This window comes from Kockiozyma suomiensis (genome assembly GCF_038497685.1).
Source record: "Kockiozyma suomiensis strain NRRL Y-17356 unplaced genomic scaffold V2V93scaffold_9, whole genome shotgun sequence".
In the NCBI taxonomy this organism is placed as follows: domain Eukaryota; kingdom Fungi; phylum Ascomycota; class Lipomycetes; order Lipomycetales; family Lipomycetaceae; genus Kockiozyma; species Kockiozyma suomiensis.
The window spans coordinates 406,661-433,766 of record NW_027117672.1 but is presented as its reverse complement, the minus strand read 5'-3'; the positions used below and the strand labels follow the sequence as shown (position 1 = coordinate 433,766).

Genomic DNA, 27,106 nt, shown 5'->3' with positions numbered 1-27,106 from the left:
GATACCGCATCAGATAACCTAGTTGCAAATCAGACTTTTGGAAATTGTGGCTTAAATATGAGAATGTTATAATGTGATTTTTAAAAGAGTAAACAGGAAACTATTAAGGAGACATATCAAAAAAAATAGTTAAATAATAAAAGTAATACAGCACTTGGAAGTCTTTGTTGTCGCAAGATCACTTAAAATTATCGTCCTTTCATCTCCTCAGAAAGGGAACCAATACACTACCACCGCTCTCCTTCAAATCATACAATCTTTCAGCGCGTGCACCATCGTCATCTTCTCGCCATAGCAATTTCTACAATGATAACAAAAACAGCACATCGGAAAGACGTACAGCATAAGCACAAAAGATTACAACACGATAAAAAAGCAAGTTCAAATGCGAACACATGAAGGAAAAAAGAAAATCAAAAGACCGATATCTAGGTCATGCTGGCTCACAGCATCAATCGCAGTCCAGAAGCAGGCGCACCAATTGCAGTAATTTTTGAAACCGAGCACAACTTGCCCTTAAACTCCGGCAGATATTTGGCCTTTGTCAGCGGATCTTGCACGAATGGTGCACCAGCGTATATGGGCGTATGGGTAGCAGCGCAAATATCAAACTCAGCATACTGGTCGTAGTCAATCTTGATCGCATCCGTACCGTTTGCGTCCGCACGAGCCTTGATCTTTCGCGCCTGCTCAGCTTTAGTTCCGCTGGACACAAGTTCAAGGTAGCGAGCCGCAAACCGTGATGCAGAACTGAAGTTTTTGTACTTGAATGACTGCGACATGGCGACTTGCAACGCATTATGAACGTGCACAGGTTGCAATTTTGCCTTGGCAAAGTATGCCGCCAGTTCAAGATTACGCTTGACTTCAGTATCCGGCAGCGAACGGCGCTCAAGCTCGATTGACAGACCAAGAATATACTCCTTGCAGATATCAATCAACTGCGTGGCTTCTGTTGCCTCATTGGCGGTCTCGACGGCAGATACAACAAGATCATACAGGATTTCACGGAATTTGGTTACTGCTTCCTCGAGATGATTTGTGCGCACAAGCTTATATGCCTCCTGCAAATCAACTGTAGTCAAATGCGAAAGCGTGCGAGGAACAATAGGTAGCAACTTATTTGGCGCAGTCTCCGTCTTTGTTCGACGAATGTAGGTAATTACACTAGGCATACCTTCATTACCAGGCAAATACGCCCGCGACGCCTGGTAAACTTCCAGGAAACGGGGCTTGAGCGGTGCAAAGTCCACCACACCAGCCTGTCTGTTGAGAAGCTGCATCGCGCTCTCGAACGAACCAGCAGCTACATGATCAGCGGCAACAGGTGAATTGCGGACCCACAAATCAGCCTCCGACACACCACTCGCTGCCGCTGCGTCCTGCACGACATCCACTTCGTCTTCGTCATCGACATCAAGTAGTTCATCGTCAATATCCCAGCCACCGCCGTCTTCCTCAAACTCGGCATCGTTGTCCTTAGGCGCAAATTCGTCGTCTACCATGTCGTTAAACGCGTCGAAGCCATTGGTCTCGCCAGTGCCATTCGCAGCCGACTTATCTTCCAAGCTAAGCGCCTCAACTTGGCCAAGAAGTACCTTCTCAAAGAATGTAGGCTCAACTGGCTTAAGATCGAGTTTGGCCTTAAACGTTTCGTTCACGACAGCTGGAACACTGAGCGGAACGCCAACAGCAGGAAGCTTGATCTGGTCAGCAGTAAGACCAGCGGATTCCAGAATCTCTTGGGCCTCTTCTTCCTTGCCGTTCGCCTTGGCAACAGCATAAGCAAGTGCACCCATATCAATCTCGCGAAGCAATTGCACACGAGCATCCGCATCAGCCAAAAACAGCGAACTCTGGAATTTAGCCTTGTAGTCCCCACGATGATCGGCAATCTTAGACATGCGTTGCAGTTTCGACACGTCGCCAGTAACTAAGTACAAAAATGACAGCTTATCAAAATCGCGTAGTTTCTGGTAGACAAGTTCGACGATCTCGTGGTTACCATGGTCGAGTGCTTCGTGGCCGAGTTTTGTCCAAACCTTGGGCTTGTCAATTTCTTTGGCCATCTCGAGTGCAACAGATAAGTTTCCACACTCAATAGCAAGGTCAAATCGAGTCTGAGGATCTTGAACGAATTGCAAAGCAATCTAAAACCAAAATTAGAAAAAGAATTAAAAAATGTACACAGTCTTGAGTTTCTTACCTCCGGGTATCCCTTCTGCTGCAAATATGAGATAATACTCTGCCCAACAAGATTCGACGTTTTTATTATTCGTAGCATTTCCTCATAATTTTTGTTAATCAGCGCCTTCTTGAACCTGAACTCTGTAGGATCAATCGCAAGCTTAACCACCTTTCCATTACGATCTAAACAATAAACAATTGGCCCCTTGATGTTTGTCAGGTATAAAGTACTCTCAAGAGTACGAATAATACCATTGTCACCGTTCAGAAGCGTGTACTTCATATGGTTCAAAGTTGAGTAAATGAGTACATCAGAGTCATTCCATGCAGCACTCTTGATGCGAATAGTCTCATGCAGGGAGCACACGGTCTCAAGATTCTTAGTCGCAATCGTGATCGTATGCTTTCCAAGTAGAGCAACATGTTGACCATCATTAGACCACACTGCATACTTAACTCCATTGATCGAAAGCTCAGTCAGTGTCTTGTTCTGGTGAATGTCGTACAGAACTACAGACGACGGCGCAAACAGTAACAAGCAGCCAGTGCCACCATAATATATATCATTGGTAGTGATAGGTGCCTTGATAGTCTTTGTGGTCGCGTTAGAAAGATCTTTGACCTCAATTGACTGAGACGACTTCGTGAAGACAGCAAATCTATTACGAGCAATAAACACAGCAGAGTTTCCGGCGCCCTTCCTTGTGTCCGTTGGCTCGATAGCACCGGCGGCATCGCGAGGCAAACGAACCAGCTCATAAATGCCATTGTCAGCGGGTGATGTGACAAGGATAGCACGCTCGGCAGGGTTATATGATAAGCTTCTAGGAGGCGTCCACGGGCTGCCAAGTTTCTTTAACGACAGCAACGGCGAGCTTTCAGAGTCCTTGGTAAAATCGTATGCGCGAAGCTGCTTCTCCTTGTTCATATAAAAAAGTGTGCTTTGGTAGACTGTGCTGGCAGGACGTTCACGTTCCAGTTTGAAAACCATCACACCGCTGTCATGACCAGCGGCAAAAAGGTTCATCTCCGGATGAGCTGCAATCATCCAAAATCTATCAGACTCACGTCTGAAGCTCTGAACGCTGGTGCGCTTGTTGAGATCCCAAGTGCGGATTGTCTTGTCTTCACCTACAGAGATAATCAGATCCTGATGAGGGTGGAACAAGCAGCAAGTCACATTGTTGAAATGGCCACGGCAAGTATCGACCTCCCATGCCTTGGTTTCGCTCATACGCCAAAGCTTAACCATTCGGTCATCACCGGCCGATATGATAAGCGGCATCGTGGGGTGAAATGCAACCCAGTTAACACCTCTATCGTGACCTTCTAGCACGTACTTGACAACAGCATCGGTGTTGCCAAACATGTCACCCTGATTAGAGTTGACACGAGACATCTGATCTTCGAAAGCCATCGAGCTTGGCGCTGAATGCTTCTTTCTCAAACCTGAGATATCCCAAACGCGCACCGTCTGATCAAGAGAAGCCGACACCACAAGATCATCCTTAGGATGAAATTGAGCGCACATGGTGTAATGATTGTGGCCAGTCAGGCACGCAATTTGTGATCGGTTTTGCCAGTTCCAAATACGGATGGTCTGATCGTCCGAAGATGAGATGATCCATGGAAGTTCGTGGTGGAAAAACACGGTTCGAATGTAATCCAGATGCCCTAAGACATAAAATTATTATTAAAGATTGATTTAAAGGCGAAAATTAGACACTTTTGCATACCAGTTAAAGTGAACAAACACCGACGAGTTTGCAAAGACCAGACTTTGATCTTGTAGTCATCTCCTCCAGAGACAAACAATGGCTGCGTGTTGTGAAAATCAACTGCACGTACAGGTCCATCGTGCTCTTCGAATCGATCGATTAAAGTACCCATTCTATAATCCCAAAGTTGGATAGTAGATGAGTAAAGTGAAACAAGAATCCATGGTCTAGAGATATGAGCCTTGATCAATTGTCTTGTTCTAATATTTCTCAAAGTTTGAGACTTACCGTTTGGGATGAAAGGCAACGCCTTTTGCCCGCGACGACTTGGATTCAAACTAACAAATGAATAAAAAAATCAGCTTATATTTTCTATTTGAACCACTGCGGCACGACAAAGCGAAATTGCGATGTCGGGACTGCTTGGATGGATTATAAAAGGCTCCTGACAAAAGCAAGATTATAACGTTCCTCATTCACTGGAACAGCATACGACAACGCATCCTGAAATTCCAGCTAAATGAACGAGTTGAAGTAGCACATGCATGATTGGGATTGGATTGAGCGAAATCGCTATGAGACTGTCGGCAATCGAGCAACGTGTCAAAATATCGCGTTACGACAGCACTATCCACACCACAAACATGGCTGCGCCCATCAACGAAAAACCATCACAAATAACAATTGAATTAGACTCCATTATTCCATTTAGAGAAAACAGGCTTCTTCATTGTGTGTCCAGCAGATGGAGTAACCGGTGTCCGAAGCCGCCCGTTGCTGCCGTCATCGTGCCGCGCTCAAAAACACAGGGAGTGCTCTTACCTTAGTTAGCATCTGCATGTTGTCAGTACAGAGGTTATCCTCGGGTTTCTCTCAAGTAGAGTCTGACTAAAAGTACAAACAGATGTCAATTGGTCGAAAGAGAGCAAAGTGAGGATTGATTTGTGCTGATGCTTGCGTCGATTGATTTGCTTCGAGGTGGCTTTGGAAAGGGGACGGACGACGACGACGCCAAAAAACTGGCAGCTCACGATAATTGTGATTTGAGTCACAGACACAGCTGCATTAGTTCAAATTTATTGTCCATATATTTGAGATCAAGTCAATTTCGAAATTTATTGGATATTCAATTATTAACTATTATTCTATATATAAATGATGGAGAATCTTATTTGTAATTCCAAAAAGCTATCTCTTCCTGATATACAAAAGGCTGCATGTTGTACGTCGACAGGTCTGATGTGCTCAATATCGGCATCGCAAAGCAAAGCTCAGCATTTGTACCTCATTCTAGCCAACGAAGTTCAATTTTGTAATTAGAACTTATCTGTCTATTTGTCTATTTAAGAAAAACTCAAATTCTCTATCATACAATTTCTTATTCTAGCATATTCTTCATGAAGTAAAGAAATACAACCAGCTAAACCCGATAAAACTGCCAATTATCCCCACCGAGCAATAAGTGCTAATAATCATCAACCTCAAAAACTCGTAATTTTTAAGGACAGATACTTGATCATATAAAGCAACAAAAGCTAGTAATGGGATGAAGCCAAGCAAAAACAATATGGCAATACGATCAAGTAAAAACACACGTCTGGCGATTCCTACTGGCGCCAGTCCTCCAAAAACATTATAAAACACAAATATCCATGTAAATGTGTATAAATATTTTATGAATGCCTCTGCAGAAGTGAAAATTAGTGGGAACAAACTGATATAGCCTGACACGGTGAGAAGAAAGTAAGGGGTAAGATATCTGCGATCTTTGAGTGCCAGAAAACTGAAAGGAACAATAACTAGAAGAATCGCCTTTTCGTGAACATGCCAGCCAAATAGAAAAGACGCGTATCCGCAAAGCGTTAATGAGCTAATGAACTTGTCGAACGAGGGAGTGATGATTAAAGGAATTAGCGACAGCTAGAACTATGAATTTAGCAACTGTGTAATGACAAATGATAAGAGTGATACTAACCAACTGGTAGAACGCTGTGAGCAAAAACGTAGTCTGAGGGTGAACATCTGGCAGTACGCTGAAAGATGTCACTCCAACTAATCCACGCGTCAGACTGGAATTACTCTGCGCGTACTCCGGATTCTTCAAAAAGCGGCGGAAGACTGACATAATCATTAGTCACAGCACTTCAAAATCGAAAAACTTACATACCCATGAAAAGTGACCTGTCTATGGCAGAATACAAGGCCCAAACATTAGGAGCCCAGTAAGCGTGGCAGAGACCTCGCGAAAACGGAAATAGACGTTGCAGCAACTGAGGAAGCTGGCCCATGTAGATAAATGGTCCAAAGGCTATCAAGGCAACAGCAATGATCGATGATCCAAGATAGATGCAATTTTTAACTCGAATAGCTGAGGGGCTGCGTTAGTAACTAAAAAAACTTGACGCATTATGATACGTACCTGCCCATGGAGCGTTCAATCGGAAAGAGCCGATATCTAAGCAGTATGCTCGGAGAAGGTATACAAAATATGCGGGGGAAAGATATAAAAATATATGCTTGAAACAGAGAAGCACAGCAAACAGTACGCCTCCTGTTAGCATTTTGCCCTGTCGAATATAAACAAAAGAGAATATAAGTATTCCGAACAGCATGGCGTTATACTGAAAGTGAATATTGTCAATAATTAAAAACCCCGGAGAGAATAATATCGACATCGAGATTGCATAAGCAGTCTGGTGCGCGTTTTCAGGAAGCAATTTGACATAATGTTGCAGAGCGTAGACCAGCACAAGCTCCGAGGCAATCACTGATGATCGCTGGAAATAGACAGTAGCGGTGTTGTGATAATTCAGGTTCTCAACTACTAGCATCGCTGGATCTACATATTTTGCCAATTGAGATAGTAACCACTCAAAATATGCAAAGAAGGGAGGATAATCGAGCGTCCATTCCGACAGGTTCTGAAAGAGATAAGTTCAGTATCTAACTTGATTTAAGAGCGCTGGAGGACAATCTAACCTCATAGTACCACTGGCTAATTGGACGGGAGTGCGTTATAGCCAGCCAATTCCTGTGAACCTCAAAGTCTGTAGAAGTGCTAACGATGACGAAGTTAGATTGGCTATATTGTTGGTATTTAGAGAGTAAAGAGCAACGAACTATGCAGGATATAACAGCACTTTAAAGCTGACTGACGCGATAGTGGCGTACCGTAGAGCCGGCAGCATCCCTATTTTTCCAGTCACGCGGCAAGCGGCAGAAATCGCAGGATCGATTGCCCACAGCTGCGCCGAGACGAGTAAATAACAAGATTGCCAGTTCACGTAGAGTCTAGAGAGCAGGAACCTCGACAAATTCAGGGGGTCGTGCACACGTGATATAAATAGTTATTGCTTTAAATGGCTAATGGTTAGGTACTTTTGAACGCTAATTGACACGAGGCGGAAACTAGCTTCTCAAATGTACTCCCTCTGACACTCAACTAGCAACAAACCCATCCGCAACCCGTACTTTTCCCTCTTATTGCGCTTGATCTTGTCTGCATATTCTGTTTCCTTATAATCCATCTTTTTTTTCTTATTACCTGCCTTGTTTTCCGCAATAATGTCCATTATTTCGTGGATCCGCACTTTCCCTCTCGTGCAATACTTTATGGTATGGGCACAAGACGTCTTTGTCTCTGTGCTCAAAACTGGTCCTGTTCCTCAGCATGTAGCATTTGTAATGGATGGAAACCGTCGTTTTGCTCGCCGACGCAAACTGGAGGTCCGAGAAGGACATTCTGCTGGGTTTGAAAGTTTAGCTCATGTATGTCGCTCTTATCTATCTGTGCCTGCGCTCAGGACCGGTTACTAACGCAGTCTGTCAAACAAAAGATTCTAGAAATGTGCTATCAAGTAGGAATTAAGACTGTTACTGTCTATGCCTTTTCTATTGAGAATTTCAAGAGACCTCCAGTCGAAGTTAATGCGCTAATGGAGATTGCACGTACCAAGCTGCTGCAGATCATTCACCACGGCGATATGGCTGATAGATTCGGTATCTCTATTCGTGTACTGGGTCAGAGATCACTAGTTCCATCTGATGTTCTTGATGCAATTGACAAATCGACCGAAATGACAAAAGGGAATACTACGTATGACTTCGCGAAACTCCTGTGTTTCTCTTACTAGGCTTGTTTGCTAACTCAACAAATAGTGCTATTCTCAACATTTGCTTCCCCTATACATCCCGCGATGATATCGCAACTTCTATGCGAGACATTGTACAAGAATCTGAGAAGCGTAACATTGATCCAGATACGATTGACGAGCACATGCTTGAACAGCATATGTTCACCAAAGACTGTCCTCCCCTTGACATGCTCGTGCGTACTTCTGGTGTTGAGCGTTTGTCTGATTTTATGCTTTGGCAGTCGCATCAGAATTGTGTTGTTGAGTTTGTTGATTGCTTATGGCCAGAGTTTGAGCCTTGGCGATTTGGCTCCATTTTGCTTAGATGGGGACGTCAAAAGGCTGTCGAATACCGCAAGCAGGAGATGGAGCAAGACCAAAAAGTCATTTAATTGATTGGATTGCTGGTCTGGATAGACCTAAGAATTGCTAATTCTTTTATCGTTATATATATGTATTTTTTTACTGTGTTGAGAATCGTCGAGCATTGCTGCATTGCGTGATATGGCCCCTCCATAGAATTGTGTAAAGAGTGTGACTTATCGGTTAGTCGAAGAGTTCAGGGATGGGAAGTATAGGGTGAACATTTGAGGAGTATGTGTGTATTTTGCTATTTTGAGTTATATAATGGAGTACGTGCCTTGCTTTTGTTGTGTATGACCATTTGCATTGCTTTGTATATTAATAAAGCCTTAAAAGATGATAATCAATTAAAAAAGTAATATAAAAAAATTAAACGTAGTGTAGTTATATATCATGCTCTATAGTATGATTATTGATGCAGCCCAAGTCGTATATCGTCAAATCATAATATATCGTTGACAAGGATAAATTGAAATATTCTAATCTAGCTCTGTATAGTCCCCTTTATATTCAATTACCAGTCGGATTTGAACGCTCCTCGTAATAGCTGAGGATAAACGCGACCTTTAATAATAGTTTCTTCGACAATTGCTTTACAGTGTTGCTATAGCAGGTTTTGTGTTAGTTTTAATATACCCAATAAGAAAAATTTGCAGGAAAGACAATCACTTACAGGTTCAACAAGGCCCATCCATATTCCCTCTCCAGTATCACGGTAGATGATGACATTACCAGCAAATTTGTGTCCGCCAACATGCGACACATAAATCACCGGCACACCACCAGGTCGATTATCATTCGCATCACGCAGTAAGTCATGTTCTCTCAGATTCAGCTCCAATTCTTTCTTAAGAATCGGAGCCGTAACACCACATCTTTTGTCGCGAGTCCGGTGCGAACAGAGTAAAATAACAGCTTTGTGTCCCTTGTGTACAATTTTTGCTCCGTCAATTTCGTCCAGTATAGACGTAGCGCCATCATGTTCCGGTTTGGCGATAGTGCTCAGAAAATTGGCCACTGACTCTGATGCTTTCAAAGATACGCCTTGCGCTTCATACATAGTTGGCAGTACGAGAATGTTGGATAATCGCTTGTCATAGTCTGTCTCTTCGAAATAACCGGCAGGTACGCTTAGTGAAGAATTCGACACTATAACACGTCCAACGTCAGCTTTCGGTGACCAGTCTGCAAGCACAGTGGTCAATGATCCGGCCTCATCGCCCAATCCATGAGCCCAGTCTGACTTTCCAGTTGCGATAAGGATATGTTTGCGCCATGGCTTTACCGAGCCCCAAAGTGGTGTGTCGCGATCCAGTTTTAGTGAGGACGAGAATTTTGAGGTGCAAGTAGAGCATTCGAGGTCACAGCCATCTTCGGGAACAACGGGCAGGACTTCGTCTGCGTTGGATTTTGAGCCCGCGGATAGTCGGACCGACTTAACTGCTGACAGAAAACCCATTGTCCAAGATATCGAGAGGGGTTAGCTGCTTGTTTTCGTCTATTTGCCAGAGTTTCCCAAATAGCACGTTGACAAGTTTTTAATGAATAATGTAGTAAAAAGCAAAGGGAGAAGATAGAATACGTGAAATGGCCGATTATTGGAAGAATGGAAATGAAATGGAGAAGGAAAAGAATGGCGACAATGTATTTGTACACAAAATGGCTTGCGCGTAATGAAACCTGAGTTATGACCCAATGGGTTTAAATCCGATAATATTATAGTGCATTATCTCCGGTACCATCCTGTTGAGACAACAGAGACCAGCCAGGAGAAAGATTGAATGGCTTTGTTTATACCCCAGTTATCACTATGTCTTTGCGTTTTACGAATATCCGAAAGTGGGAGAGAGTCTGTGTAGAGGGCATTAAACTACAAATGCACTGTTTGGTCAAGCTTTAGCAGATGGATATAAAAATTGCAATGAAAAACTCAACAAAGGTGGCCTAAGACGGGAAATAAAAAAGAAAAAAATAAATAGATTGCTTTTTATGCATTTTACTAGGGTTCTGTAAGTTTTCATATGTATTTCGGTCAACTGATAGGATTGATCTGATCTGACTTGACAGCTTTTGAGATAAGAGTAGGAACCGCTCTCAAGATCAGATAACCGCATTGACAAATCTGACAGAGCTGATTTGTCATTTATGCCGCATTTATTCAGGTTGAGCATGTAAGTAATGGTCTGGCATCAGGGCAGTAGCTAACTATGATAAGTGATCTCCAGAGAGGTTCATCAAGAGTTGCAATGCTCCGTGGATTTAACAATGAAGAGGTATTTGGATAGTTTACGTCCGCGTACTTTTGAGATTGAGGGGCAGATATCCAATTTTGAATCTTGCTTGCTTCATAGAACGTTACAAAATTGCTACTTACTAGGAGAGATTAGATTTTCGTGAGATTCGCTTGCTAAATGAAAAATGTCGTCTTTTCGGTGTAAAAAAGGGAATATTTAAAGCCACTGAATAGGAACGTATTTTGAGGGATAAATGTCTGGCTCGCTTCACGCTCAATATTCATTCACACTTGACGTTCGGGTAGGGAATAAAAGCTGACTGATTCAACGGCAATATCTAGAGAGACTAGCTGCAAATGTTTGAATTGTCTTGCTGAAGGCGTTGACTGCACATGAAGTAGAATATCAACCGCGTTGACATATCCTCGGCACTGAACTACAATGGCACGCGGCGAAAGCCAGGGCTTACTCTGTTCATGTGAAACTGCTGCACCGTCTCTTTACATTGCAAGCAGTAAGAACACTCTTGTGTAACTGATAGCTGCTCCATGACAATGGCAATAGCCATCTTCTTACGTTGAGCAGAGGACTAATCACCGCGGACGAATAGACGCAGACTGGTTCGGGTTGGGCAGTTGCGGGGTAGAACAGTTCTGCTTCCGAGTTGCCCCGCAGCTCGTAGCTCCGCTCTGCCGAGTACCGCTTAGCACATGCTGGTAATAAAGAGACGGAAGAGAAAGGATAGAAGAAAGAGTTGATGGAGTAGGCAGTTCGGCGATAAGAGTGCCAATTTAAACAATATAAGCAAGAATAAAATAAAATAAATAAAATAAAATAAAATTAAGTTAACTATAACTAGTGATTTCGGCGAAGTCGAGTTGGGACTAATCTTGACTCTTCTTTCGCCCTTCCCCCTCCTTCCTCTCTCTACACCACCCCTCCCCCTCTCCTCCTCACTTAATGTCTGTCTCTTCCGTATTCGACGTCTCTGTAGCCCCCGCAGACGCTCTCTTTGGCGTTCTCGCGGCCTACAGAGCCGACCCCTCACCAACGAAAGTCGACGTTTCCGTCGGCGCTTACCGCGATAACTCCGGTAAGCCCTGGGTCCTCCCCGTCGTGCGCAAGGTCGAAGGCCTCATCAAGGACGACCCCACTGTTGACCATGAGTATCTTCCCATCACTGGTCTGCCTGATTTTACCTCAGCTGCTGGAAAGCTGGTTCTTGGTGCTGATGCGGTGGCCATTAAAGAGGAACGCGTAAGATTTCTTCCGGTTCAATCCCACTCTCACTCCTCTTCCATTCTAATTGCATCTTCTAGGTTGCCTCCGTGCAAACAATCTCTGGCACTGGTGCCAATCACCTCGGAGCTCTTTTTCTTTCCCGCCATCCTCCTGCCAACAAAGTTGGCCCGACAACCGTGTACATCTCTAACCCAACCTGGCCCAACCACAAGCAAATCTTTTCCAACGTCGGCATCGTCTTGAAGGAGTATCCCTACTTTGATCCTAAGACTCTTGGCCTTGACATCAATGGATTCCTCTCTTCCCTTGAGTCCGCTGAGCCTGGATCGATCATTTTGCTCCACGCCTGTGCCCACAATCCTACCGGTGTGGATCCTACCAAGGAACAATGGAAGCAGCTCGCAGAAGTTATTATCCGCAAGAAGCTTTTTCCGTTTTTTGACTGCGCCTACCAAGGATTTGCCTCTGGGGACCTCGACCGGGACGCCTGGGCTGTCCGCTACTTCCTCTCTCTAGGCGTTGAGCTTCTCGTCTGCCAGTCCTTCGCCAAGAACTTTGGTCTTTACGGTGAACGTGCTGGCGCGCTTCACGTCGTCTCTTCCTCAAAGGACACTAGCGTAGCTGTCAAGTCTCAGCTTGCTGTCTTGCAACGCTCTGAGATATCTAACCCCCCTGCCTATGGCGCTCGTATCGTCGCCAAGGTTCTTAATAATCCTTCTCTGTTTAAGGAGTGGACCGAGGACCTGCAGACAATGGCTGGTCGCATCCAGGTGATGCGTAAGTCGTTATATGACAAGCTCGTTGAACTTAAGACACCCGGATCTTGGACTCACATCGTCGACCAGATCGGTATGTTTTCTTTCACAGGTCTTACTCCCGCTCAAGTTGCCAAGATTACGAAAGAGTATCATGTCTATCTGACTACCAATGGACGTATCTCTATGGCTGGTCTCAACTCTAATAACGTGGAGTACTTTGCCAAGGCAGTGGACAGCGTTGTCCGAACAGCTTAGACGAACACTTTTACCGGATTATTTGTGTAACGACCCAAACATGTCTGTACCTGTGTTACCTTTTTTGAAAGAGAATTGTCGAATTATGATATATGTTTACATTCTTTGAATTTACTAAGTAATACTTTTATTATGAGATGACATGTAATATCACTTTAATTATATCCTACAAATACTTTCCCACGACTCTACGTTTAATCCCGCTTTCTCCCCCTCCAGTGGTAGTCTTCGGCGCTCCCAACATCCTCCCAGACCATGTCATCCTCTCGTCCAGCTCCTTCTCTGTTTGAGTACGAACAGGGCCTTCGTGTCGTGTATCTTTCTTCCCTTTTACCTCCTCAGGTATCACGCCTCCATTCGCTTTAACTTTTTCCAAAAAATCTTTGAATGGGTCAATTACAATCGCAATCTCGTTGATGACGATATCCGTCTTCGGTCTATCGTCTGCGTCGCATGGAATCATTTCCATCTTATCAAGAACTTCAAGACCTCCTACTACTTTCCCAAAAATTGTATGTTTTTTATCAAGTTGTGGTTTAGGTCGATATAAGAAAAAGCTATATATATTGTACGTTAGCTTCTGCTTTATTGCTAATTATTTGCAGCAAAACATACAATTGAGATGTGTTGGTATTCTTTCCCTTGTTTGCCATAGAAAGTAGTCCTCTCGCATCGTGCGATAATGGAGAGTTGAATTCGTCGTCAAATGGCGTGCCCCAGAAACTTTGCCCGCCTCGGCCAGTGCCTGTTGGATCTCCACCTTGTATCTATAAAATAAGTGTTATTACTATATCGCAACTATCAATCCAATGGAGAGTATGCACCATAAAATGCCTAATATTTCGGTGAAATTTTACGCCGTTGTAATAACCTTTTTCAGCGAGTTTGAGAAAGTTGTATACTGTTTTTGGAGTATAAATCGTATTTAACTCCACGTTCAAGTTGCCAAGATTAGTTCTGATCTGAACATATCCACTTTCTTTTACTCGTCTATGCTTGAGTAAAAACTCTTCGTCCGTCAGGATCTGTCTATCTGATTTTGTAAATGGCGATGCGGCTGTGGACGTCAATGATTGCGCAGCCCGACCTGTCGTGCTAGTTGAAGCGTTGAAAGGCAGTGCCGCACGTTTGGATGAAGTCATTGAAGCGGATTGAGAATCTGGGACTGGGCGTTTGACGGAAGTTGTGACAACTGCTGATGACGCTTTGCTCTCTGGTTCCTTCGTTTTGGAAGGCATAGTTCTTGACAGGTTCATGGGGTCCTGTTCAGCATCGGTGTTAGCAATTTTGAAAAGACGTATAACGACTGACGGATAGCGTACCTGCAGCGTAATAAGATCTTTTATTGAGAACTTCTCTCCCGTCACCAAATCAGCCCAGTTCTTAGCTTTAATGTTCAACTCGTCGATCGTCTCTCTTGAATACACATTCCCAGAATTTCTTATACACACAATATTTGTACTCGGTGTCAGTACTTTGAACGTCACAGGATCAATGTATTTCCCTTCTTCGTTCTTAATAAAGTTAAGGGATATCAGATCGCCACTCGTGAGTGGTTCATCTGTTATCGGGTTTTTCAAGTGTTTCTTAAGCCATGATTCGATTTGTCTGTATCCTCATTAGCTCTCTTTCTACAGAGTACACAAAAAACAATATAAAAAACAAAGAACTAGCACAGACTTTTTATCGAAAATATTTCCGTAGTCGTCACAGACAGCCTGTGTGAACGGCTGCAAACTGAGCGAACAATAAGTAAACGGAAGTCGTCGTGCATGCTGTGGCACGTCTTTGCTCTTCGAAACACCACCTGAACTGCTATGCTTATCTGGACCGCTCCATTCTGAATGTGTGATGAATAATTTATCAGTGTTTTTACCCATTGCTGCTATACGAGGCTACTGTTGTAATGTTGCACGCAGAAATATAAGTGTAATGTTGACAGCTGTGAAGTTGCTCGCGATGAGTTCTGCGGCTCGTATATAAATTTCGAAAGTCTTTTTTTTTCCTATTACTTTGATCAGTTCTATCAAAAGTCGATATTTCATAATGCGTCACAAGCAAAACTGGCAACGCTGCACCGATCGTTTACTCATCAGATCATAATTCCAATCTACTAAATATGAATCAGCATTTACAAGTCGATCCCCGCAGGAAAATCGACAGCACCCATAAATAAAATCCAGGCATCAAGAAATCAATCAAATCGTGTTATTAAATATCAAATATATACAGTACAGCACACGCCTATAATCTATTTATTCTAAAAAATTCAATTCCAGCCATGGGTTACCGGTTCTATCTTTACACGGTACTCTGGCTACCTTGCTTAGCCAAATACCCGCCAACTTCAAGTTTCTGATAATAATCCCGTGTACTCTTATCAACAGGATCAGCTAGAAGTGGAATTTTTCGGAAATTCTCCGGCCTTAGAAGAGCGCGCAAGTCTGGTAAGGAGAATGTTAATATACGCTGCTAACGATGATGATGAATTATCTAGCAACTTACTCAATCGGTTGTAATATCTCGATGTGACTGATCCGCCTGCATTGCGAACGGCTTTGACAGCTTCCTCGGAAGCAGCACTAACAGTGATATCGATAGGATATTTAAAATTCTCTTTCCCCTGCAAAGTGAAACAGAATTAGTAATTATGCACTTTCCTCAAAATATCAATGCGTATCACATCTTACATTTCCTAGAAGCTTGACGCCATCCTTGACGCCTCGGCATGCTCTTGAATCAAGCAAATGCTTCATGGTAATTGGTTTTGTAGGATCTAGGCGACCTTGTTCAATCCATTCCTGAACTCGGTCAAGATTGAGCTTCACGTAATCCTTTTGCTGGCTATAAATGATATACAAAGTCAGTTTCAAAAGCTCAAATGCATGTCAAAATAACGAAAACATTAAAAAGCATACTATACTGTAAATCCCAATTTAGGAATCAATTTGTGCATAGGTGTCTGACCACCTTCAAACCAAGGTGCAACTTTTCCTTTCTGCTTCTGACCGTTCATACCTCTTCCAGACGTTTTTCCCTAAAATTCACCACCACGTTAGCAAAACCTACCCTTTATATAAACATTCACAGTTGACATATACCTTGCCACTAGAGGGACCACGTCCAAGTCGCTTCTTCTTCTTGAATGCCTCGGGCTTGTTTTTCAGGGTGCCCATGATAGAAGCAAAACGCATGAATGCAGTTAAAGGAGACGCATTTCTGGCCAATACCCGTCCGGCCAATAGGCTCCTACTAGCCGTAAAAAACACCGAATTAGACAACAACATTTAAAGTTGTGCTCAAAAAACGACAATTCGATATTTGAGCTCCGGCAAGGCTTCAATTTCTTCCGATGAGACGAAAGCCTCTAAACTTTTAGAGTGCGCACAATTACTCGAGGCGTTTGTACTTTAGCGCGTGAGAGACGCGCTGCTAGATTCGCGTCAATCTCTGCGAATCGTCATATCTTCAAACAAACAGACAAGACTTGCGAAGCAGCCTCTCAACAGCCTTTGTATTAATATTATACTAATAATAGAATTTGATTCTGTTACTGTTTGTGTTGTGTCTCAAGAGACGCGCGAGAATAAGATCTGAAAGTATTGAGACACAACCTCATCGTCAGTCTCTACCAGACAATCAAGGAAATTCGCTAGCAGCTTTTTAATTTTAGCTAGTATATGTTTAGAGCTGGTTCAGTCTTGCCGCAAGTTATCCAGCAGGCTTTTGAACCTTTGTTCATTCTCGGAAAAGTGAAACTTGTCCGTTTCATCTGTCAATCTTCTCGTCTCTCTTTTTATTTATATACTAGAATTGATGAACCTAGTTTTCAAGTAAGTTAGCTAATAAGCCTGTTTTATGTTGCATATTCTTAACGTTTTTCACAAGTCAATAAATTGTCCGCACAATATCCACAAGAACGCAGCTATCAATTATTTCTTTTCACTGCCATTTCAGCGCGCCATGTCACGTTTTGTAGCAGGTGCACTTCCTGTATTACCCCCGACCGTCATTGATCTAGACGATGGACCGATAAATGAGAGTGATCTGGACGATGACTTTGATATAGAGCGAGATTTTTTCGTGACTGGCCCGCTACCTGTTACGAAAAGCACTTCACAAGCTGATAAACTTGTTCCGCTTCCGTTACCTACTGCCAGTGGTACAGATGCGCTGAAAGGAAATTCTGCCGATGTCGAAGAAGAAATCTCTTGGTCTTCCTCTCCGTATGAGCATCGATACATCACTGTAGCTAATCCTAATCGACCTAGTGCGCTATTACCTACCCAACCAAACATTTTGACTCGGAATCTCAGCACTACCTCCGCATTATCTCAGGAAGAGAAAGGTCCAAGACGTAAGCTACCCTGGATGGAGCGTCAAGCTGCGACCGCAGCGAAAGCAATAATAAAAGCTTCACGAGAAGATGAACCTACGACAGGAAGACGGAAGAGGGTTCCAACCGGTGAAGGTCAATATATAGTTGATATAGATCCTAAGAGAAAAGCTTCTACAACTGCTGTTAAATCCTTGTCAGCTTCTTCCAAGACTGGGAAATCTAAAATTATGAAGGCACCGAAAGCTACTGTGAAATTGAATCCGCAGGTATCTTTGAGCGACGAGCAAAAAAGGGTGATGGAAATGGTCATCAAAGAAGGCAAGAGCGTGTTTTTCACTGGATCAGCAGGTTTGTATTTTTTGCAGTTACTCTTCTTGATTGTTTCATCTGAATATTGACATGATAAAGGTACCGGAAAATCTGTCTTGCTGCGGGAGATTATCAAAGAATTGAAGAATAGAAAACGCGGTGCTGATTCAGTTGCAGTCACGGCGTCGACAGGTCTCGCTGCTTGTAATGTTGCCGGCGTGACACTCCACAGCTTTGCAGGTATCGGCCTGGGCAAAGAGAGCACCGATGACTTGGCCAAGAAAATCAGAAGAAATAAGAAAGCACATCAACGGTGGCTACGAACAAAGACGCTGATTATTGATGAGATTTCAATGATTGATGCAGCTCTGTTCGATAAACTGGAGGCTATTGCTCGCAAACTAAAAAATTCAGGTCGTCCGTTTGCTGGCATTCAATTGATTTTGACTGGTGATTTTTTCCAGCTTCCGCCGGTGGCTGAACATGGCGGAACAGCTAGTTTTGCGTTCGACGCAAAGACTTGGAAAGCTGCAGTTCAGCATACGATTTGTTTGCATCGTGTGTTTCGTCAGCGAGATCCTGGTATGTTAAGTATATGATTTATAAATTATGTTTTGTCTGGTGTCTGATTATGTTATAGTATTTGCATCTTTTTTGAATAGAATGCGTCTTGGAGAACTGACTAGAAAAGACGAGATGGAGTTCAATAAGCAACAGAGGAGCTTTATGCTTCCAGGAGACCTCGAAGCTACTGAACTCTTTCCAACAAGATACGAGGTTGATCGCTCTAACACCAGACGAATGGCGGCTCTTACAGGTCCAGAGGTGACATACACTGCTCTAGAAGGCGGTACAGCGATACCCGAGATTCGAGACCGGTTATTAGCATCATGCTTAGCTGCCAAGACTGTTGTTTTAAAAAAAGATGCACAAGTTATGCTTCTGAAAAATATGGATGAGACGTTGGTTAATGGTACACTTGGTAGAGTTATCGCGTTTATGGGTGAACGTGAATATCTGGGGAAAGTACTAGACGACGAGAGGCTAAATCATGCTTCTGACGATAGTGATATAGAGCTGGAAATTAAGGAACTTAGAGACCGAAAGCTGGAAAACACCAAGATACAAACGAGCAGTAGCAGTAATGAGATGAAGTGGCCACTTGTCCGATTTACGGCTCTTAGCGGAGAAACTCGCGATGTGCTGATTAAAAGAGAAAGCTGGAAGATTGAGTTACCAAATGGTGAAATACAAGCTTCAAGAGATCAAATTCCATTGATTTTAGCTTGGGCGTTATCTATCCACAAAGCACAAGGACAGACTCTCGAGAGAGTTAAAGTTGATCTGGGTAGAGTCTTTGAGAAAGGTCAAGCTTACGTTGCTCTCAGTCGCGCCACTTGCCGAGAAGGTCTTGAAGTTAAGAATTTTTCCGTGGATAAAGTGCGTGTACATGAACGTGTCACGGAATTTTATAGAAATCTTGAAAGACTTGAAAGCAGTCAACATGGTTCGGGAGAAAATGAGAGCGACGAGGAGGCAGAGGTCATGCGAGCTGCTGCTATGAATTACTGATTTCTTGATGAAAGATGCTTGAAAAGAAGGAGCAGCCGATTGGTTACTCATTAATTGGTTTGATAAATTGCTTTTACTCATACTCAATTAGCTGCTTTGCATAATATACTACTTTGTATATCACTATTAAACCCGTATAAACTTGAAACTGCCTCTATATCCTGTGCTTCTTATGACAAACTCCGCCATGAATAACCCTAATGATACAAAAGCCCCACAGCTAAAACAGCTCAGAAAAATCAAAAAATCTAACGATTTCGCAGGACTGGCTTCGCCGGATCCCACGGTCCCTGAATTTCACTATTAGAAAAAATGAGAATTAGTATTCGCCATTACGATAAATAGAACATAAAAAACTGTTACTAACTTTTTATATTTCTGCAGAGCAATAAGCCATCCAGGTGCAATAAATGCAGCAGACAGCATAGCAGCAAACCAAATTCCACTAGCCCATAGACCTCCAATACGTAGCATGCCGATTTCAGTAGTAATTATTAGAAATGCGGTTAAAATCAGATGACCGATGAATGAATAGGATCGTAACCAGCGAGAAAAAATTGGAAAGAGACCGAACAATTCGATGGAAAATAAAAGAAATGAAAAGACACTTAAGGTAGTAGATAATCGTGAGGCCAGGACTATAGCTGCGGCGATTGCGAGATTGGTAGAAAGCGTGGGAGGTACTCTAGATATCCACGTATTAGAAAAATTTTCATAATCAAGTAAAGAGTGTTATGAATACAAACGTTTTCCTGGGTCCAACAGAGTAATCGTGGAAGAATATATTTAGCAAGAACAACCAGACTGAAATTGCCCAAATAGAGTCCGAAGACGTCGATTGCGTCAAAGACTTGAGAACAGGAGAGAGTCCCAACAATGTAGAAACGATCAAGAGGGCCGACTTTGACGTTGCAGCTAATAACAGCAAATTAGCTAAAATATCTATAAATATGCATGTATGAAATCGCTTACTTCGACTGGTAGTGTTGTTGCCCAAGTAGTCCCAAACGAAATATCCAATTAATGTGAAACCGGATCCTGAAAATGCAAACCATGCAGGATTCCAATCAAAATTATATATCACTACAAATACACAGACAAAAAGAGCAACGGTTGACACATGTGAGATAATGACTGTTGAATCAGAGCTTAATGCCCAGAATGAATATTGTTGGACATGCATGTTGCGTTTTAATTGAGACAGAAAGGAGACATCGACGTAGTTGTCCGGATACGGTTGATGAACCCAGAGTAGTTTCCTCCAAGGACGCTTCCGGGGCCTCTCAGGTGTGGCGAATAAGGGAGACTCGTCGTGAGGCCTATCTACTGACGACATCTTCGATATCGATTCAGAGCATTGACTTTGACAGTAGATGTTCCGATAGCTAATTAGTTCTGAAATGTGCGTTGACTGAAGATTTTTGTTCTCCACAAAATTATCGCTGATCTAATTGGTACCTTTAGAATGTCACATATAACATACCCACAGGATGCTCTTGTTCGAATTACGTGCTCTATCTTCAGTACCGAAGTAAAGTATTTAGAACTTTGTTATGTAACGACACCAAGCCGCGCGACTTCCCAAGTATTCCAACACAGATCACCTTTACTCAATCTTGTTAACCATCATTAAATCAGCATTCATCCAATCGTCAATATCTGTATATTATTACAGTTTGATATTTTATTTTATATATAGTAAGACGGAATGGAACGCTTAAACAGACTGCTGGGTGCCGGAGGTGGCATGGGTGGTCCGCCGCAAGTATGACTTCTCGATCAAGCTTACACTGACCGCCTTTGAGTAACTCCATTGCTAAAATGACGACTATTTCCATAGGATACGCCTGTCGTCGATAATGCTGAATGTGTTTATATTTCATCTCTTGCATTACTAAAGATGCTTAAACACGGAAGGTCGGTATATAATCTTCAGTACTCAAATATTCCACAAATGCTTACAGTTTCAAATATAGAGCCGGTGTTCCAATGGAAGTTGTATGTTTTATTTAAGGATATGATTTTCAATAAGCTGAATTAATTTGTGGCTATAGATGGGACTGATGCTTGGAGAATTTGTCGATGATTTCACAGTGCGCGTGATTGACGTATTTGCGATGCCTCAAAGCGGGTATGCATTCTCTCGAGCACAAGTTACTGATCCATTCATTAACCTTGTTGTGTAGAACCGGTGTCTCCGTTGAGGCTGTTGATCCCGTTTTTCAAACCAAAATGATGGATATGTTGAAGCAGACAGGAAGGTGAGACTCCCCGCGATCTAAATGTATTTTCGTGTCTATGGTATTCAAAATGCTGATGTTTCGACAACAGAGACCAGATGGTTGTCGGCTGGTACCATTCACATCCAGGATTTGGTTGCTGGCTATCATCAGTTGATATCAACACCCAGCAATCTTTTGAACAGCTCACCCCTCGCTCTGTCGCTGTCGTCGTAGATCCTATACAGTCTGTGAAGGGAAAAGTCGTCATCGACGCCTTCAGATTGATTAGTCCGTCTTTGATAATGATGGGGCAGGAGCCAAGACAGACTACTTCTAACCTCGGACATCTGAACAAACCGTCAATTCAAGCTCTCATTCATGGACTTAACAGACATTACTATTCTATTGGAATAAACTACAGAAAAACTCCACTAGAAGGCCAGATGTTGTTGAATTTGCACAAGTCAGAGTGGACGAAAGGATTGACACTCAAGGACTTCAAGGCGCACGATAAGGAGAATTTGGAGGCTGTTCAGCAGATGGTTAAACTTGCTGAAGCATACACTACTCGTGTAAAGGAGGAGAAGGGGCTGAGTGCCGATGCCTTAAAGACTCGCTACGTTGGCAAACAGGATCCTAAGAAGCATTTGGAAGAGAGTGTAAATCGGCGCATGGAGGACAATGTGTGTGTGCTGTTGGCCGGTATGATTGACAATATCTCGTTTAAATGAAGTATGCCGGAGATGGGGTTGCATCCGCTGATATCAGACTGATCTGGCGGTTGTATAATACACAATATTAGAATACATCAATTCAAATTTATGTCCTCTAAATTAATTACTAGAATGAACTGCTTTCGGTTCTGTAAATATGAACAAAAACTTCACGTGATGAAATGCTCACAGCGCTGTGATCAGCAAAGTCCCACTGCAAGGAGCCCCGCCAGACGCGTTGAATTTCATCCCGGTGTATGCAGCTGATTAGAAGATATACTTCCACACTTGGAGTTATATTATTCTCTGCTCATAATACTTGCCTTAATTCCAGAGGACTGTTGCTGTCTTAGCGTGATAGAAGACAGCGCAAAGTCTGCCTACCAGCTGCATATATTTCGCGCATCCTGCTGATCATACACGCACACGGCACAAGGCCATTTACCTTTTCCAAATAGGTAGAGCGAGATATGGCATCACCGACAAAGCCACAGGAAGACGAGGATGTTCTTGAGCTTCTTGAATCTCTAGGTCCAGATGCACGCTCTTCGTCTTCAGACAACGAGACACCCTCAACCACTGAACCGTCCGAGAAAGACTTGCTTGGATTTTTAGATTCTTTAGAAAAAGAGACCGCGCAGCCACCAACTGGCAACGATGATTCACATTCCGGTTCTGCTACGGAAAAGAAAGAGGAGGAATTGATAGAGTCTGAGTTGCCGCCTGATTCTGATAAGGGGGTGACCAACCGCTCGAGAGTCCAAGAGAAGCCACCACAGATCGAGCCGCCTACTTCTCCCAAATCCAACCCGGTTGCTTCCTTGACCAGCTGGTTTGGGTCTTCAGGCATATGGGACACAGCTTCTGCTGCTGTCAAAGGTGCCGAAACTAAAGTTAGAGATATTCAGCAAGCAGCTGAAACGCAGTCGTGGGAAAATAAAGTAAAAGACAATATTGGAGCCTTGAATAAGTTTGGTAAGTTGTGAATTTCATTTCATTATTATAGCTCTTGCTAACAATCATAGGCATTTCACGCACTCTTGCCTCCACGCTATCTTCTGTTCTGCAGACAATTGCTCCGCCGATTATGCGTCACGAGCAGCTCAGAATTCACATATTCCACGACATTGTCGGCTACCCATCCATTGACAACATTGTTTATTCAGTGTTTGATCGAGTTATGCAACAAGTAGAAGGCGGAGAGCTCATTATTGTGCAAAAAGGTCGCGAAAGCCGTCGCCGTGATTCGGATAAGAAAGGAGTTAAACGGGATATGGGGATGTTTCACGGTGGCCTTGTAGCGGGTGAGAAGCTATGCAAGGCAAACATTGAACAGATTCGATCCAAAGGTAAAGAGCCAGCGACTGCTGAAGAAGGTAAATCCCTGTTTATTTTACTGGTTATAAATGATTTCTGTCTGACCGCTATATTAGAATCTCCTATAAGAAAATCTGATATATATTTATCGATACAAGCTTGCGCTGTTCAAGACGCTGCAACGAATGCTTTCAAAGAAAAGATGTTTGTTTTCATAATCCACCTCGATGATCCGCTGCATCAACTCGTGTTCACTACTCACTCACAGTCGTTCCCTTTACAATGGTGCGAGTGGCTTGACAGCGATGACTCGATCCCCGGACAAGTTGATCCGAGAGAGTGGTTAGCGGAGTGGGTTGAGGAAGGATTAGGATTGTCGGTTGGAATTGTTGCTCAGAGATATGTTGCAAGCAGGATGGCTATTGGCGTAGATATCTCAGAGGTCTACGAAGCCGAATTAGAACCCAAGGAGTAGCAAATTAGCTATACCTCTGGTCTATCTCTGATCTTATTTTGTAGCTTCTGCTTTACATTCTGAGTCTCGCAGGAGATTACTGGTTGACCTTGACGATCTGAAGAGAGTAGTAATGATTATGGTTGGATTTTTAGGTCACACTAATTAGTTTTTTTTAATTTTCACATTGTTCAGAAATACATATATGGTTGTTGTTTTTATAATAGTAACTTTCTACATATTCTCATAACTATTTACGAGCTACAATCAGCCAAAAAACAGGTACAGTAGAAAAACAGGTACAGTAATCGTATTCTATGGACGAGGGTACTCCTCTGGTTTAGGGTATTTATCTGTATTTAAAGTAGACTTGTTTGATTAAGTGTCTTGAGAAGTAGCTTCGAATGGGGTATTGATAGTAATACAGAAACCGGATTCTAAACAGGTTTCTTTAGCCGATTTTTGGATTGGTACATAATATATAATGGTGCGCAAGAAATCAGCTAGTGCTAATCTGCAAAAACTACTGGAACGACCATGGTGCTATTATTGCGAACGAGACTTTGATGATTTGAAAGTCTTGATCTCGCACCAGCGAGCGCTTCATTTCAAATGTGAGCATTGTAACAGACGTTTGAATACTGCAGGTGGTAAGTTTATTGTCACTTAATTGAGTGTTGTGGAGAAGATAAGAGATACTAAGATCGAGGGTTGTTCTAGGATTGGTGGTGCATGTGCAGCAGATGCATAAAGAACTCCTGACGCAAGTGTACAACAGTATAAAAGGGTACGATATTTATAATTTGCTGCTCTATGCCATATTACTTTCAACTAACGCTATACCGACCGATACAGCCGTGAGGACACTAGCATCGAGATTTTTGGCCTAGAAGGAATTCCTCCTGAAGCAGTAAAAGAACACGAAGCACAGTTACGCGAAAAATACAATATTCCCGATTCAGTTAATGCGAATAGTAAAGCGGCGTATTTGTCGTTTGCTTCTAGAAATCACGATTCTTCTTCCCCCCCACCAACTAAAGTTAGAATTACCACTGTCGACCGAGAAGAAATTCAGGCGCGATTAAAAGCCTATGTGGAGGCAAAGAAAGCAGCAAAAGAAGAAAACGAGGACAAAGAGGCAGAAAAAGAGTAGATGTTGAGGGAGCCGATCTAGATAATGAATCAGACGGCTGGAAACGATTGACATTAAGCGAATAGGGAGAGAATGACGATTTACACTGCAGTGACGACGCTGTATACGATGTATCGCTACGATATGCTCGACTTCTATGAACATTAACAGCCTGGGGCAGAAGAGTAATTATTGTGAATTAGATAATCATCATAATCGCTAACCTAAATATCGCACAAGATAATATAAAACGTTACTACTTTCTGTAGAAAATCTTCTTAAATCTGAAATGTAGCTGCAAAATCCCTTTGTCAAAACTTGACTTAAAACCAATGTCCTTTTTAGAAGAGTAATTCCACTCTTTATCCACGATTCTAAAAGCTATATCTTGATACGGCTCACCGGCAATAAACTTGATCAGACATGTATTCACCTCGCCTCCAGCAGCAACTTCCTCATCGCTCTTCTTAACCTTATCGCGAATAATTTTGTAAGTTGGAGCTTTTGATGAATCGGCCAATTCGGGATAAAAAATGTTAAACTTATATCCTTGAACCGTCTTGGGAGGCGGATGGTCTGCATTGAAATGTGTTTGATTATATTTATTCCAATCAAAACCCATTTGAACTCTGTTGAAATATTTGGGCTTGATACGTTTGTCTTGAGTAATACCCAGATCGGCCTCATTATCAAACACCTCTTCGTTCTCATTGACTGCCTTGGAAGCTTCCTTCTCGAATAGACGATCACTGGCTGAAGTTTCATTGGCAGACTGCTGACTATTCCCAGAGATATTTGACTGCCCCGCCTTCAAAGGAATGAATCCAATCCTCTCAACGGATTTTCTCTCTAAATCAAGCTTTGTCTTAAAATCTGCCATACTTGTAACATTCGTAAGTCCTTTAGAAGACTGAGCCTGATCCATCTCTGCGGAATATGAAACAGCAATGTCAATCGGTTTGTCTTTTAAGGAAACTTGTAAATGAATAAGCGATTCAGTTGCAGCAGTCTTTTCCGTCTCTTTGAGCATGCTAACACGCTCTTTTATAATCTGAGCATGTATCTTCTCCAATTTCGCCTTTGCTTTGCGAATTAACAATTCTTCCTTTAAAGCAGTCCAAAAATCGACATCAATTATCGTATCTCCAGAAAACAGCGCATCGACTCGAGCTTGTAGTGCAACTAGAGCATCATAGTCTTTTCCTTGTAATAGATTTTCAATATCGTCTGATACAGCGACGAGAACATCACCATCACTACTCTTTCCGTTGGATTGAAGGCGCTGCTTGGTATCTTTACAAATAACCAACATAGACTAAAGGTAGAGTTAGCGCATGTGTAATAGTCAGTTTGACATTTAAAAGACTTACCTCCCAAAAATCACGATTGAATTTACTCGACTCGAGTCTCAAGTACTCTTGAACATCCGACTCCAGCTTTTGAACATCATTCAAGCCCAGACCCTCAATCACTGCATACGGTACAGGTATGTCTAGTTCCCGAGTATCAAGGATACTGTCGTCGTACACGTCCTTGTCCTTGTCTATAGCTTGTAAATTTAGAGCAAGCCAATCCACGGGTCGGGCGCGTCCTTCTTTGATTCGAATAACTGCGCCCTTTTTGGCTTGCCTCAGCGCAAATTTATCTTCACCATCAACCCACTCTTTAAGCTGCCTCTCCTCTTCGGCACCCATATGCTGCCTTTTGCGGCCGCTGCCATAATTCGTAGACGGTGGCGAGCGACTTCTTCGATCTGATTGTTGCGACCGACGATCTCTATATCCTTCTCCGGTATCCCGGCCATATATGTCGGTACCGGATCTCTGATACCTCGAACTGCTACTCCTACCTGAAGGAACACGTTGCGGCGAGCGTCGTCGACGACTACCGCGATGCTTGTCGCTGTCGCGCTCTTCCTCGCGAGAGGAACTACTTCGATGATGCCTTGATTGGCGCGATTCTGGCTCGCGCCTCGATCTCGGTAACAGATCGTCCTCTTTATGACTGCGGTATTGCGTAGCTGACATGGTGAAATGAGCAGCGGAAGGGTGTAGATAGTAGTGCAGTTAGTAATGTTTACAGACTGCTGATTGGGAGTGTACGTTCGTATTTTTGTTCCTCCCAAGAATATTAGCTAGAATGGCGTTCTACATCCGCT

General features: G+C 42.9%; 13 protein-coding genes across 13 annotated transcripts; 6 read left to right on the top strand and 7 right to left on the bottom strand.

The window, feature by feature from the left end:
* Positions 1-68: 68 nt before the first annotated feature.
* On the bottom strand, positions 69-4,878 carry V2V93DRAFT_371835 (coatomer WD associated region-domain-containing protein). The gene is made up of 5 exons (XM_066910614.1): positions 4,728-4,878; positions 4,194-4,243; positions 3,924-4,132; positions 2,207-3,861; positions 69-2,150 (listed from the first exon to the last, which is right to left on the bottom strand). The coding sequence occupies exons 1-5, from the start codon at positions 4,743-4,745 to the stop codon at positions 444-446; spliced, it is 3,639 nt and encodes a 1,212-aa protein (XP_066765015.1). The 5' UTR covers positions 4,746-4,878; the 3' UTR covers positions 69-443.
* Positions 4,879-5,029: 151 nt separating this feature from the next.
* Positions 5,030-7,182, bottom strand: V2V93DRAFT_371829 (glycosyl transferase). Its single transcript, XM_066910613.1, has 6 exons — positions 7,026-7,182; positions 6,885-6,963; positions 6,325-6,826; positions 6,073-6,273; positions 5,881-6,023; positions 5,030-5,825 (listed from the first exon to the last, which is right to left on the bottom strand). The coding sequence occupies exons 1-6, from the start codon at positions 7,091-7,093 to the stop codon at positions 5,301-5,303; spliced, it is 1,518 nt and encodes a 505-aa protein (XP_066765014.1). The 5' UTR covers positions 7,094-7,182; the 3' UTR covers positions 5,030-5,300.
* A 160-nt stretch (positions 7,183-7,342) lies between these two features.
* Positions 7,343-8,744, top strand: V2V93DRAFT_371827 (putative undecaprenyl diphosphate synthase-domain-containing protein). Its single transcript, XM_066910612.1, has 3 exons — positions 7,343-7,673; positions 7,742-8,001; positions 8,064-8,744. Exons 1-3 carry the CDS (start codon positions 7,470-7,472, stop codon positions 8,428-8,430), a joined length of 831 nt encoding a protein of 276 aa, XP_066765013.1. The 5' UTR covers positions 7,343-7,469; the 3' UTR covers positions 8,431-8,744.
* On the bottom strand, positions 8,688-10,341 carry V2V93DRAFT_387152 (Sucraseferredoxin-like protein). Its single transcript, XM_066912288.1, has 2 exons — positions 9,075-10,341; positions 8,688-9,005 (listed from the first exon to the last, which is right to left on the bottom strand). Exons 1-2 carry the CDS (start codon positions 9,858-9,860, stop codon positions 8,916-8,918), a joined length of 876 nt encoding a protein of 291 aa, XP_066765012.1. The 5' UTR covers positions 9,861-10,341; the 3' UTR covers positions 8,688-8,915.
* A 1,254-nt stretch (positions 10,342-11,595) lies between these two features.
* On the top strand, positions 11,596-12,890 carry V2V93DRAFT_325815 (pyridoxal phosphate-dependent transferase; the record flags this gene model as incomplete). Its single annotated transcript, XM_066907512.1, has 2 exons — positions 11,596-11,892; positions 11,955-12,890. 2 exons carry the CDS (start codon positions 11,596-11,598, stop codon positions 12,888-12,890), a joined length of 1,233 nt encoding a protein of 410 aa, XP_066765011.1.
* A 114-nt stretch (positions 12,891-13,004) lies between these two features.
* V2V93DRAFT_371823 (cyclophilin-like domain-containing protein) lies at positions 13,005-14,927 on the bottom strand. The gene is made up of 5 exons (XM_066910611.1): positions 14,571-14,927; positions 14,213-14,498; positions 13,715-14,152; positions 13,506-13,657; positions 13,005-13,447 (listed from the first exon to the last, which is right to left on the bottom strand). The coding sequence occupies exons 1-5, from the start codon at positions 14,768-14,770 to the stop codon at positions 13,057-13,059; spliced, it is 1,467 nt and encodes a 488-aa protein (XP_066765010.1). The 5' UTR covers positions 14,771-14,927; the 3' UTR covers positions 13,005-13,056.
* A 141-nt stretch (positions 14,928-15,068) lies between these two features.
* Positions 15,069-16,274, bottom strand: V2V93DRAFT_371820 (mitochondrial 54S ribosomal protein uL15m). The gene is made up of 5 exons (XM_066910610.1): positions 15,992-16,274; positions 15,809-15,927; positions 15,581-15,734; positions 15,396-15,513; positions 15,069-15,334 (listed from the first exon to the last, which is right to left on the bottom strand). The coding sequence occupies exons 1-5, from the start codon at positions 16,175-16,177 to the stop codon at positions 15,192-15,194; spliced, it is 720 nt and encodes a 239-aa protein (XP_066765009.1). The 5' UTR covers positions 16,178-16,274; the 3' UTR covers positions 15,069-15,191.
* On the top strand, positions 16,256-19,241 carry V2V93DRAFT_371815 (PIF1-like helicase-domain-containing protein). The gene is made up of 4 exons (XM_066910609.1): positions 16,256-16,723; positions 16,779-17,577; positions 17,638-18,120; positions 18,179-19,241. The coding sequence occupies exons 1-4, from the start codon at positions 16,571-16,573 to the stop codon at positions 19,108-19,110; spliced, it is 2,367 nt and encodes a 788-aa protein (XP_066765008.1). The 5' UTR covers positions 16,256-16,570; the 3' UTR covers positions 19,111-19,241.
* V2V93DRAFT_371814 (phosphatidylinositol N-acetylglucosaminyltransferase subunit C) lies at positions 19,128-20,620 on the bottom strand. The gene is made up of 4 exons (XM_066910608.1): positions 20,083-20,620; positions 19,857-20,025; positions 19,478-19,795; positions 19,128-19,410 (listed from the first exon to the last, which is right to left on the bottom strand). Exons 1-4 carry the CDS (start codon positions 20,444-20,446, stop codon positions 19,359-19,361), a joined length of 903 nt encoding a protein of 300 aa, XP_066765007.1. The 5' UTR covers positions 20,447-20,620; the 3' UTR covers positions 19,128-19,358.
* Positions 20,621-20,818: 198 nt separating this feature from the next.
* V2V93DRAFT_391788 (JAB1/Mov34/MPN/PAD-1 ubiquitin protease-domain-containing protein) lies at positions 20,819-22,063 on the top strand (the record flags this gene model as incomplete). The annotated part of the gene is made up of 6 exons (XM_066912450.1): positions 20,819-20,875; positions 20,951-21,027; positions 21,087-21,108; positions 21,165-21,241; positions 21,297-21,371; positions 21,442-22,063. The coding sequence occupies 6 exons, from the start codon at positions 20,819-20,821 to the stop codon at positions 22,061-22,063; spliced, it is 930 nt and encodes a 309-aa protein (XP_066765006.1).
* A 199-nt stretch (positions 22,064-22,262) lies between these two features.
* V2V93DRAFT_371807 (maintenance of telomere capping protein 1) lies at positions 22,263-24,066 on the top strand. Its single transcript, XM_066910607.1, has 3 exons — positions 22,263-23,020; positions 23,071-23,421; positions 23,479-24,066. The coding sequence occupies exons 1-3, from the start codon at positions 22,516-22,518 to the stop codon at positions 23,835-23,837; spliced, it is 1,215 nt and encodes a 404-aa protein (XP_066765005.1). The 5' UTR covers positions 22,263-22,515; the 3' UTR covers positions 23,838-24,066.
* A 155-nt stretch (positions 24,067-24,221) lies between these two features.
* Positions 24,222-25,204, top strand: V2V93DRAFT_371805 (uncharacterized protein). The gene is made up of 3 exons (XM_066910606.1): positions 24,222-24,466; positions 24,537-24,603; positions 24,672-25,204. Exons 1-3 carry the CDS (start codon positions 24,301-24,303, stop codon positions 24,967-24,969), a joined length of 531 nt encoding a protein of 176 aa, XP_066765004.1. The 5' UTR covers positions 24,222-24,300; the 3' UTR covers positions 24,970-25,204.
* Positions 25,102-27,035, bottom strand: V2V93DRAFT_371803 (cactus-binding C-terminus of cactin protein-domain-containing protein). The gene is made up of 2 exons (XM_066910605.1): positions 26,319-27,035; positions 25,102-26,263 (listed from the first exon to the last, which is right to left on the bottom strand). The coding sequence occupies exons 1-2, from the start codon at positions 26,973-26,975 to the stop codon at positions 25,205-25,207; spliced, it is 1,716 nt and encodes a 571-aa protein (XP_066765003.1). The 5' UTR covers positions 26,976-27,035; the 3' UTR covers positions 25,102-25,204.
* Positions 27,036-27,106: the final 71 nt, after the last annotated feature.